The sequence below is a fragment of the Schistocerca gregaria genome, chromosome X, assembly GCF_023897955.1.
Source record: "Schistocerca gregaria isolate iqSchGreg1 chromosome X, iqSchGreg1.2, whole genome shotgun sequence".
NCBI lineage: Eukaryota > Metazoa > Arthropoda > Insecta > Orthoptera > Acrididae > Schistocerca > Schistocerca gregaria.
The window spans coordinates 474044576-474057599 of NC_064931.1; the positions used below are offsets into that span (position 1 = coordinate 474044576).

General features: G+C 43.5%; 1 protein-coding gene across 1 annotated transcript in view; it reads right to left on the bottom strand.

The window, feature by feature from the left end:
* The window catches only part of LOC126298148 (Down syndrome cell adhesion molecule-like protein Dscam2), a 560143-nt gene that overhangs the window by 401782 nt on the left and 145337 nt on the right, over positions 1-13024 (bottom strand). Inside the window, exon 4 of the mRNA XM_049989461.1 lies at positions 9250-9446. Within this exon, the coding sequence (XP_049845418.1) occupies positions 9250-9446 (197 nt within the window). The remainder of the gene's footprint in view (positions 1-9249; positions 9447-13024) is intronic.

The window sequence follows — 13024 nt, forward strand, 5'->3', positions numbered from 1 at the left end:
TCCCCAGGAGAAAAGTGGGTCTGTGCACTATGAGACTTAACATCTGAGGTCATCAGTCACCTATAACTTAGAACTACTTAAAGCTAACTAACCTAAGGACATCACACACATCCATGCCCGAGGCAGGATTCGAACCTGCGACCGTAGTGGTAGCGCGGTTCCAGACTGTAGCGCCTAGAACGGCTCGGCCACTCCGACCGGCTCCCCAGGAGAATCTTACTGATAATGACTTCGGGAGTGAATGGCTGCGCACATATATTAGCATCCTGTTTGGGCAGCTGAGCCGCTCAGAATGGCCGCGATGTTTGAGGTGCAATGTCACGGATTGACCGGCTCCTCCTGCTGGAGTTTCGAATCCTCCCTCGGTCATGGGTGTGTGTGTTGTTCTTAGCATATGTTTGTTTAAGTAGTGTATAAGTCTAGGGAGCGATGACTTCAGCATTTTGGTCCCTTAGGAATTCACACACATTTGAACATTTGGGCAGGTTATGCACAACTTTGCATTTCTGAAAAGGTGTCGCGTTTGGATATATTACCTAATTTTTTTTCCGGGTGGGTAACAACCTCAGTTCCAGAAAAGTGAAGAGCATCTGTCAACAGGCAAGCCGAGCCCTGCTACGTGACATAATTTAACATCTTCTAGTAAGCTCGATCAAATTAATTTATATTACAAATATTGTTAAATAAAAATTTCATTAAAATTTTTCTAGGGAATCTTCGCGCTGGAATCTCATACAGTGGAGTAGGAATAATGAGTGCCGCTTCGAACTGAATCCAGATGACCAGCGAAAACGTATCTGGAAACGGCTGTCGTCCGCCATACGGCCCGACATCTGGGAGTGATGGTCTAGGGAGCCATTTCATTTGATAGCAGGACCCCTTTGGCTGTCATCTGTGTCGCCGTTGCAGCACAGGGGTACGTTGACGATATTCTACGTCCCGCTCTGTTGCCATCATGGGCTTACATTTCAACAAGGTTATGCCCGCCCGCACACGATGAGAGTTTTCACTGGTTGTTTCTTGGTTGCCAAACCGTACCTTGGCCAGAAAGATCACCGGATCTCTCCATAATGGAGAACCTTTATGAACATTATGGGCAGGATCCTCCAAACAGCTCGGGATTTTGACGATCTAACACGCCAGTTGGCCAGAGTTTGGCACGATATACCTCAGGAGGAAATCCAACAACTCTATCAATCAATGCTAAGCCGAATAGCTGCCAGAATAAGGGCCAGAAGTGAACCGAGTCGTTATTGTCTTGCTCAATTTGTGAAGCTCTTTTCTTGAACGAATCATCCAATTTTTCTGAAACTGTTATCGTTTGTTTGTCTACACATGTACATCACATCTACTAATTTCCGTCCGATTCGGATAATTCCTTCGTGGTGCTTCGTTTCTTGTCTTAGAGAGTGTTTTTTTTTGTTGGTATACTTTTATTTTGCCCACCTGTATCTAAGCGCATAAACTTTCGCAGATATGCAAGTGCATGGAAAACTTTTTTTTAACAACGTCAATTTTGATGCACTTAAAGGGGATTCCTCAGACAACCAGTCGCAACAAATAACCTGAGAGCCCACAACAGTTAGCTAAATACGTTAACTGACTGGTAAGCTCAAGGCTCTCTATGTAAAACTTGCCCAGATATGTAAAATTACGTGTGAGGTAAGTTCCAGCTTCATAACTGACAACCGATTTACGTCAGGTGATGAACAATAAGGATGCTGCTCGCAGACGTTTAATCAAATTCGATGCCTGAACGCATCTACTTAATCTTTGTTTTAAGTGTAATAGAGTATTGATCTGAGCGTAGAGTGCAGAGTAGCTTGTTTCAGAGGCTGACAACAGTAGATGAGGAAGAGCAATTGAAAATATTTGTTTTATGGGTGGGTACGGGTAGTATAACAGATAAATGAGATATTGTATGATTATATTGGTGGGATAAGTACGTGATCAGTGAATCGAGAAGCTGAGGGCGTCCACTTCAAAACGCCAATGAAACAGACATGACTTGTATACACGTAAGCTGTTTGGTAGTAACTATTGTGTGAGAGACACTGCTATTGTCAAACAGGCGGATGATGCATATGTAACGCACACAAGCATTCATAGTTAGAACTAAAGGTTTAGAATTTTCGCTGCTCATTTTGGTTTGAGTTAAATCGCAACAGCATAGGTATGACAGAACTAGTGATTGCACGAGTTACCGTTTCGGACCCGTGGAAATATTATCTGAAATGTTTAGAAGGCTTATAGGAGTGCAGATTCATGAGCTCATTCAAAATTAAACTCACATCCTTCAGCGTTTTCTGATCAGATGTTGGGATATCGTGAGGAAGAATAGAGGGCACGTGTTGGTGACTTTAGGGCTAATTAACCTCTGTTATGATATTAAAAGCACTTGGTAGTTCTACCAATCTAGTTTTACGATCAGGCTTTGTTCACATCCTAACACTGAAAACAGGGCATCAGTCTTGTGGACAATGGCAGCAAGGATAAATATCTTCATACGAAACACTTAAGCAAAGCCGGTGGTCATAGGCATATAAATGGTACTTATAAGAGTAAAATACCAACGGGAAGTCACTGATATACAAGGTGAGCAGCTTCTGGCCGAGGACTGACGTCTATGGCACTCTTGGTTCAAGGTACATATACACTCCTGGAAATTGAAATACGAACACCGTGAATTCATTGTCCTAGGAAGGGGAAACTTTATTGACACATTCCTGGGGTCAGATACATCACATGATCACACTGACAGAACAAAAGGCACATAGACACAGGCAACAGAGCATGCACAATGTCGGCACTAGTACAGTGTATATCCACCTTTCGCAGCAATGCACGCTGCTATTCTCCCATGGAGACGATCGTAGAGATGCTGGATGTAGTCCTGTGGAACGGCTTGCCATGCCATTTCCACCTGGCGCCTCAGTTGGACCAGCGTTCGTGCTGGACGTGCAGACCGCGTGAGACGACGCTTCATCCAGTCCCAAACATGCTCAATGGGGGACAGATCCGGAGATCTTGCTGGCCAGGGTAGTTGACTTTCACCTTCTAGAGCACGTTGGGCGGCACGGGATACATGCGGGCGTGCATTGTCCTGTTGGAACAGCAAGTTCCCTTGCGGGTCTAGGAATGGTAGAACGATGGGTTCGATGACGGTTAGGATGTACCGTGCACTATTCAGTGTCCCCTCGACGATCACCAGAGGTGTACGGCCAGTGTAGGAGATCGCTCCCCACACCATGATGCCGGGTGTTGGCCCTGTGTGCCTCGGTCGTATGCAGTCCTGATTGTGGCGCTCACCTGCACGGCGCCAAACACGCATACGACCATCATTGGCACCAAGGCAGAAGCGACTCTCATCGCTCAAGACGACACGTTTCCATTCGTCCTTCCATTCACGCCTGTCGCGACACCACTGGATGCGGGCTGCACGATGTTGGGGCGTGAGCGGAAGACGGCCTAACGGTGTGCGGGACCATAGCCCAGCTTCATGGAGACGGTTGCGAATGGTCCTCGCCGATACTCCAGGAGTAACAGTGTCCCTAATTTGCTGGGAAGTGGCGGTGCGGTCCCCTACGGCACTGCGTAGGATCCTACGGTCTTGGCGTGCATCCGTGCGTCGCTGCGGTCCGGTCCCAGGACGATGGGCACGTGCACCTTCCGCCGACCACTGGCGACAACATCGATGTACTGTGGAGACCTCACGCCCCACGTGTTGAGTAATTCGGCGGTACGTCCACCCGGCCTCCCGCATGCCCACTATACGCCCTCGCTCAAAGTCCGTCAACTGCACATACGGTTCACGTCCACGCTGTCGCGGCATGCTACCAGTGTTAAAGACTGCGATGGAGCTCCGTATGACATGGCAAACTGGCTGACACTGACGGCGGCGGTGCACAAATGCTGCGCAGCTAGCGCCATTGGACGGCCAACACCGCGGTTCCTGGTGTGTCCGCTGTGCCGTGCGTGTGATCATTGCTTGTACAGCCCTCTCGCAGTGTCCGGAGCAAGTATGGTGGGTCTGACACACCGGTGTCAATGTGTTCTTTTTTCCATTTCCAGGAGTGTAGGTCGACTTTCCATTCGCACGGCGACACGCTGTGGTCTGCTTTTTCCGTTGTGTTGATACGTATTACAGGATCCTAACAAGATAGGGCTGACGGATGGCGTCGACAAAGTTCAGACAAGAGCAACTCATATTGCATTATTACGAAATAGGGAAGAGAGTGTCACGGATATGATAAGCTAACTGTGGTGGCATTGAAACAAACGCGTATCTCATTGTGATATGATCTATCCAGGATATTTCAGTCATCAACTTTCTCCTCCAAATGACAATATATTTTGTTGAGTTACATCTGTATTGGGAGAAATAAGCATCTTATAAGAGAAATCATAGTTCAGATGGAAAGATTTAAGAGCTCATTTTTTCTACGTTGGAACGGTAGATAAACAGTGTGAGGCCGCGCGGAGTGGCCGCGCGGTTTGAGGCGCCATGTCACTGACTGCGCGACCCCTGCCGCCGGAGGTTCGAGTCCTCCCTCAGGCATGGGTTTGTGTGTTGTTCTTAGCACAAGTTAGTTGAAGTAATGTGTAAGTCTAGGGACCGATGATCTCAGCAGTTTGGTCCCTTACAAATTCACACACATCTGAACAAACAGTGGGAAACTGATTATTTACACCCTTTGCCAAACAATCATGTGTTAACTCCAGAGCAATAACGTAGATCTAGAAACTTCTTCAGGGATATATCTGAAAACTAAGATTTGCCATTTTAATGAGCAGCAACTATAATTGACACTATCATATGCTTCGCTGAAATATAGTGATGCCAGTATTGCGGTTTCTTGGTTTTCCGTAGCGCATTTCAACATATCAGTTTCCTGAATTATTGCGGTAGTCGTACTATGGTGTTTAAAGAAACTAGATCTGTCTTTGTATGTAAACTGATTGCGCTTCAGTACTGTATTTACCCAGTTGATCATGCGTAAATGTATTCGAGGACTGAATGTTGATCACAAGGTGATGGCGGGCTTTTATTCTTTTCGATGGATCGGACTTAGCTTAGTTTGTATCGAATGATATTTATTTCGTTCTCAAAGGAAAAATGAAACACGTCTGTGTAGACTGTTCTTATGTTCTCCGTGACATTCTTGACCATGTTCACACCATGCTGAAGCCGTCGTTGCCTATCGCTTCAAAAGAGAGTCTCATTATTACTTTTGCTGTTGCGTTTACTGTAACGTATTTTTGGTTTAAAGGGTCCACGTTAGGTACGTGGCTTGCGGGTTCTCACAGGCGACAGGATGTCCCAGCAGGGGGGATGTTTGGCCTCAAAATTATTTAGGTAATTACAGTAGCTTGGACATGAAAAACAGCTCCCGATTTTGTCTTTTCAACACTCACATTCTAGAAATTCTTCCACAAAATATCGGAGGTCATATCGCTGCACACAACGGAACTAGAGTGCAAAGGTACAGCCTTAACCTGTTTCCCAATGAAGCAAATGTTGACTTTTTCCAGTCACGTTTGTTTGTCTTTTCATTTTTCTGTCACTCAAGTAGTCTTGTTTCATTATTGTCGTTTTTTCATGACTAGTTTCCACTCTTCACCATATTCCTCTGTCTCTCCAATCACGTCTATTACAGCCATTGCACACATTCTACACCTCTAAATCTGTATGACTTTACTCTGAACAAATAAATATAAACTGCTGGTTTTCCTGCTAGAGCTATTACTATTTTTAAATCTTCTTTAATTACAACTGCGAAGTGTTAGGTTTCATTTTAAATATATATATACAATGAATTGGCAAAAGTCATGGGGTGTCTAATAATATCGTTTCGGATCTCCTTTTGTCCGGTGTAGTGCAGCGTCCCGACGTGGCACGGACTCAACACGCAGTAGTGCACTACAGAAATATTGAGCCAGTCTGTCTGCATAGCGTCCATAGCTGGGAAAGTGTTGCCGGTACAGGATTTTGTGCTCGAACTGCTCTCCCGATTATGTCCCATAAATGTTCGATGGGATTGATATTGGGCGACGTGGCTGGCCAAATCATTCGCTCGAATTATCCAGGATATTCTTCAAACCAAACAGCTGTGGCCCGGCGATATTCTGCATTGTCATCCATAAAAATTCCATAATTGTTTGGGAACATGAAGTCCATGGATGGCTGTAAATGGTCTCCAAGTAGCTCAACAGGATAATTTCCAGTCGATGATCGGTTCAATTGGACTAGAGCACCCAGTCCATTCCATGTGAACACAGCCCACATCATTATGGAGCCACCAAGAGCTTGCACAATGCCTTGCTGACAACTTGGGTCCATGGCTTTGTGGGATCTGCACCACACTCGAACTCTGCCATCAGCACTTAACAACTGAAATCGAGACACATATGACCAGGCCACTGTTTTCCAGTGGTGTAGGGTCCAACCGATATGGTCACGAGCCCAAGAGTCGCATGAAGGTGATGTCGTGCTGTTAGCAAATGCACTCGCGTCGGTCGTCTGCTGCCATAGCCCATTAACGCCAAATTTCGCCACACTGTCCTAACGGATACGTTCGTTGTACGTCCCACATTGATTCCTGCTGTTATTTCGTGCAGGGTTTCTTATCTGTTACCGACGACAACTCTACGCAAACGCCGTTGCTCTCGGTCGTTAAGCGAAGACCACTGTGTTGTCCGCGGCGACAGATAATGCATTAAATTTGGTATTCTGAGCACATTCTTGACACTGCGGATCTCGCTACACTGAATTCCTCAACGGTTTACGAAATGGTATGTTTCATGTGTCTAGCTCCAACTACCATTCTGCGTTGAGAGTCTGTTAATTTCCGTCGTGCGTGAAGCATAATCACAATGGAAACCTTTTCTCATGAATCTCCTGAATACAAATAATACTGCGCCAGTGCACTGTCGTTTTATACCTTGTATACGCGATACTACAACTATCTGTGTGTGTATGGATTGCTGTCCTATGACTTTCGTCACCTCAGAGTAAGACCTATTGCAACATGGGTATAATGAATGTAATCATGAACTATGAAAAATTGCGAGCCGTATGTTTTCAGGATAGATATATAAATTAATTAAAATTAGAGTGAAGATTTTCTTACTTTCACTTGATCATTACGCAGTCCCTGTAATGTTGTAGTGTGGATGAAGGATTAAAGCATGCAAGGGGTTCTTGATTGCCCAAAATATGGCTAATTCTTTGCGTATCAAGAGAGTCTATGTGGACGATATACACTGAAGGGCCCACGAAACTGGTATATAGGCATGCGTATTCAGATATACAGAGTTGCGACACAGCGGTCGGCAACGCTTATGTAAGACAACAACTGTCCGGCGCAGTTGTTGATCGGTTACTGGTGCTACAACAGCAAGATTTAAGTGAGTTTGAAAGTGGTGTTATAGTCGGCGCACGAACGATGGGACACAGCATCTCCGAGGTAGCGATGAAGTGAGAATTTTCCCGTGCGACTATATCATGATTGTACCATGCATATCAGGAATACGGTAAAACAACAAATCTATGTATAGTTTTAAGTGTGGTAAGAGAAATGAACAGAGTAAGTTTTTTCCACCTGCTGTCATCTGAGCTTCGCTAGTGTCAAACTAAGAGGAATATAATGATTGTGTTTGTCAAGTACAACTGGAAGAATAGTGTTTATCGCTGTCAAAATCTCTTGAAATTTGAGCTCAATTAGATGGGAACTTAACTGTGAAAGTCAGCCTTTCAAACATGTTTGTGCCAACCAAGAAAATATTCCAAGCGGAAGTCAGTGGCGACTCGTAACCACAAATTCGCAACTGAAGAGTGGAAATGTTAAACATTTTAACTGCCAAATCTCACGTTTTTCCACGGGGACCAAAAAAACAATGTATCTCATTTTGTACATAACTTATTTTTATACAAATAACTGAGAAGGTGTTCTGATACTACAGAACCATGCTGATCACCTTATCACAGCAAAAAAATTAGACAAATTAGGAAAGAAATTATCAAAAACGTTCTAGGTGCCACACCAAGAAACTAACTGGTTCTAAGCGCCAATAAGAAAGTTTTTGTTTCCGTTGCCATTAGTACTGAGGCACCACATTTTATTTGTGATAATTCAAATACTGAAGTACAGCAGTAATGTTTTAACCGGCGGAGCTCCAGTCAACAAACACAATGTCTCATACCTTTTAAATTTTGCACTAGAGACTAAGAAAATTAATTTTAAAAAGTTTGGTACTGACTTCTGTTTATAACACAATTCCTATCTTGAGATCAGATACTGAAAAGTTTACTGCAGAGCTCCCTGTCCTGTTGAGGAAGAAATGTTTACATCGTCAACAGGCGTTTCTGTTTTGCAACTGAAAAACATGGCTGGCCATTCAAATGAAGTTCAGCATGATGTACAGCTAGTAATGAATGTGTAAACCATTTTACCCACGATTTGGCACTTGGAACAAGTCTAGCAACATTCAACAACGTACCGAGAATCCAATAGCTCTGAAAATGCATTTTCTGAAAAACTGAAACTCTTCAGTTACATCGCAGCCAGCTTCTTCGCTGAACAGTCTGTACTGGGGCGTTTATGCTCATATTATCGTAAACTTTCACCCACGTCAGTTTTCGCTAAAAATTATGGCGTACTGTGAATTTAGTATTTAGGAACAGATAGAAAATATAAGACATGAATTTCGAATATTTAGCAGTTTATAAGTTTACTGGAAAGCGAGCTAGACCTTCAATTTTTTTTGCGAAAAGTACTAGTTATATTCGTGTAATTATTATTTCCTAAAATTTTCTAAACTTTCAGTTTCATAATTCAGTTGTGACTTCGTGCAGCACCACAGAAATCTGGCACGAGGTTTTAGTCGGTTCCAAATACAGTTCTTATGTAGGATCTAATAGTTAACACTAAAATTTAATGATACAGGTAGTTTATAGTTTCACAACTGTATTCGTTATTCGTACATTTTACCTGAATAAATGTGTCGAATGCAAGAGAAATACGAGGGTGTTTTATGTAACTCTGAAATTAAAAATGATACTAGTTACTTAACCGCTAATTATCAAATATTATCCACTATTTTTGTAAATATCAGTATTTTGTACATTATAACTCGGAACGACTTAAGAATTTTTCTTAGCCCCCCCCCCCCCCCCCACTACAACAGTAAGCATGCAGTAATCACAAAACAGGTATGGAAGTGAATGATTAGGAGAAGTGGGGCAATTACCTCCGAGGCGGAGCTCGCTGGTGCCCTGCGCGACGTCGTCGTCGTTGCGCACGAAGCACTGGTACATGCCCTGGTCGTCGCGTCCCACGCTGTGGAACTGCAGCTCCGCCGTGTGCTCCGCCAGCGGTTGGCCGTCCTTCAGCCACGTCACAGACCGCACCGGGTGTCCCGTGATCTGGCAGCTCAGCTGCGCCGGCCTGCGCTCCCGCACACCCTCATCGTCAGCTCACTCTCAGCTTTGACATTTTTTACGCACAACACACTTCATATTAGACTAGGGCGACAATAATTGATTGGTAATAAAATCTGCAATCTCTATCGAATAAAAATCTTCTGTTTATCTCTTTGGGAGATGACGAATAACATGGAAATCAGACAAACATTCGCAACGCATGATGTGGGTAAATACAGCACATTGGTGGACTACCTCTTGTTAACACTCAAAATTTTTTCGGGAGTATAACTGTCTTTAGTCCATCCTCGGTAGCTGAATGGTGAGCGCGACGCAATGTCAATCCTAAGGGCCTGGGTTCGATTCCCGGCTAGCTCGGTTTAAGAAAATAGCCCAGAATAACATAGAATTCATTCTCCCAAGTGGTCCTAACGTCTCACCCTGTCCATCACGTCTTGCCCTTCTTGCTTTCGAACACACAAATGTTCTCACCACTATGCAGAGACTCCTATATCCCAGCACAAAGGATATCTTGTGAATGAATGGGGGACTATGGTTGGCTCTTATCGAATTTTCCCGGAGAATTACTGATGCTGTCGGCGTGGAAGCACCATCCGCCTTCTTTTTTTCTTTCTGCAGACGAGACTTTCAGCCACAAAAAACTATTTTATACAGATAGCCATATTACACCCACAATTAAACCTTGGAAAGTGCCCTACATATCGTCAAATATGGAAAGACTGCTATCCGACTGAGGACAGGGGCGTGAATATTAGATCATGAAAGCGATCTCCAAAACCCAGCAACATATCACTGCATACCGTGTCGATGTAGTAAACATACAATTCGTATCCTGTGCCATACAAAATCACCCCCTTTACATCATTTGTACATATACCATGAAGACAGACAGCATAAGCACATGCACCATAGGTATACTCGCAGCACTAGATATTTCCCGTGAGGTCGGGCAGTCATTCAGTCCCAACACATGACCATAGAACCCTCAGTTGTTCAAAGCCACTCTCAGAACTGTTGGACAAAGACTGACTTGTTCCCAATCGGTAGAAATGCGTTACTGTTTCTGGTCCTGACCTGCTTGCTTTCTCGCTTTTCTACACACATCTCCAGACTCTATGACTACAAGAACATATTTAAATTTGCATGGTTTGCAAGAATATCATACCATTTTCGTGGTACTTCTCGATATCAAACACATATCAGTATCGCTTGTATAGCAGTATCGCTCGCACAATATATTTCTGAAGATATAGACTGGAAATTAATACTATAGAAACCTGAAACTTTAGCTAGGTGGAGCATGCTGTAAACTACAGAGTAACTAGAAACTTATCTCATCTGCAAATACCTTTGTGTGAAAAAACTCAACATAAGAAAATAGTGTAAACTGATACTTCCACTCGCTAATACCAATGTCGGTGATGTAACAGATTCCAAATCATCCCTATAATTTACAAAGTCAAATAAATTGTTTCTCACATCTAGAGAACCAGCAAACGTGTCTTACACCCGCTAGATGCACAAATCACAATTGATGTTCTCTCAACTAAATTAAGAAGCGAAATGTGAAGAAGCAGTCAACTGAACAATTTACATGGGTGGGACCAATGGCCCAGTGCAAACATACATCCATATTGAATTTTCTCAAATTTCCACACAATCACGAAAACTGTCTAACACATATTAAGTATCAGTTAGCTATTCAGCTGTCTAGAGGACTACACATTTAAATCAGCTAAATTCCTTCACTCCAACAGGCCTTATGCTTTGGACAGCTCCTGCCACTAACGGGAAACATGACTCATTCCTGTCACCGGCGCTGCATGCCAAGCATGCATAGGCAGAATCATCCTTGGAAAAAAACCGGCCTCATATATATTTGAACACTATACTTACAATTAAATGTTATGATCGCAGTCTCCACTGAATGACATTCGACAATGAGTGAAGTATCGGAAGTACACCCTACTGACAGCTGTGGCTCTGGAAATAGAAATATCTTCACTATTCTTACGACTTGACATACTCTACCCTTTGATGTCACAGTACTCCACAGTTTTTTCCTTTACACATGTCAGAACACAAACACACACTTTATAAGCCTGATTTTCAAGGTAAACCTATCACGCATCCCCAACTACTAAGTATAATACTTCGCAAATAATTGATTTCAGATGATACTAAATAATACTGACCGAAAATCAACGGAGGGGGAGGGGGTGCATGTCTCATTAGTTTTCTTGTGAGTGGTACCACTGTGGCTTAAAAAGAGAGTAGTAATCGTCTTACAAACAGTCAGATGTTTAAAAAAAACACGACCACATTTTCATCAGAAGCGGTCATAGTTCTACAGGTGCACTCAATTTTCTATGTTAAAAGCCGGCTGCGGTGGTCTAGCGGTTCTAGGCGCTCAGTCCGGAACGACGCGACTGCTACGGTCGCAGGTTCGAATCCTGCCTCGGGCATGGATGTGTGTGATGTCCTTAGGTTAGTTAGGTTTAAGTACTTCTAAGTTCTAGGGGACTGATGACCACAGATGTTAAGTCCCATAGTGCTCAGAGCCATTTTTTTTCTATGTTAAAAGCTGTACTGGCTTTATAAATCGAGGTATGGCATTACCTCCAAATGGATTGGTTTTTCCAGACAAACACCATAGGAGTGTATATTATCAGACCAGCAGTCCTGTTACATGTAACCCATGATGACTGATTGAAGAGGATCACAAACAGTAGTAGATGTTGTGCTGGTTGACGTCGTAAGAAATGTACACTAGCTTTTCAGATCTCTAGTGTCACGCTATCCATTACAAATGATGTCCTTGATTTGGAATCAGGGCCCTCCATTCAAGCACATACCTGCGTTGGATCCTATGAAGAACTCCTTTAATGTTTACAGCCACTATGAATCATATTTCTGACACTCTCATATCTCGAAACGAGTCACCTCTCTCGAACCTATCTGCTACAGTAAAATTCCAGCTTCGTTTAGGGTAGTCCCTATGCATCATGCAACAGCCCGCTCACCCTCTGCACTGCCATCCCTGCATCCTTGCGCATGTGATCGTTCCAATGTAAGCCGGAACTGAGTATAAGTCGGAGGATACTATATCTACCACCTTTTACATACCGTCAAGAAACAGGCTAAGCTGCGTTACTGCGACAGGACTGTGTTTTGACCATTCAATAGAACCGGGAACTCAGAGAAGGATGAGGATTTTTGCTACCTCATTGTGGTGCACCCCAAAACTACATACAAGTACTACAGATCCACATCCATTCACATCTGTCTCCCCAACATGCTGTCTTCGTTATCCTTTGCCATTCATCAGAGAAAATTTACGAACTTTAAAAGCTCAACTAACTTCATCTGATAGAGAACTAGATGAGATTTTTACCGCATCTCTCTCCTCCCATATATCGAAAACAAATACCGCATGCACGCAGGCATCGAGCACATGTGACGATCCTATTAAATAGCCAGCTATTGATCAACTGCAGAGATCAGTTTAAAGTTTCATCACCTCTACTGTAGGAAAATGATCGTGTCCCGCCGACTATAGTGTAAGTCGCAAGAGATCAAGAA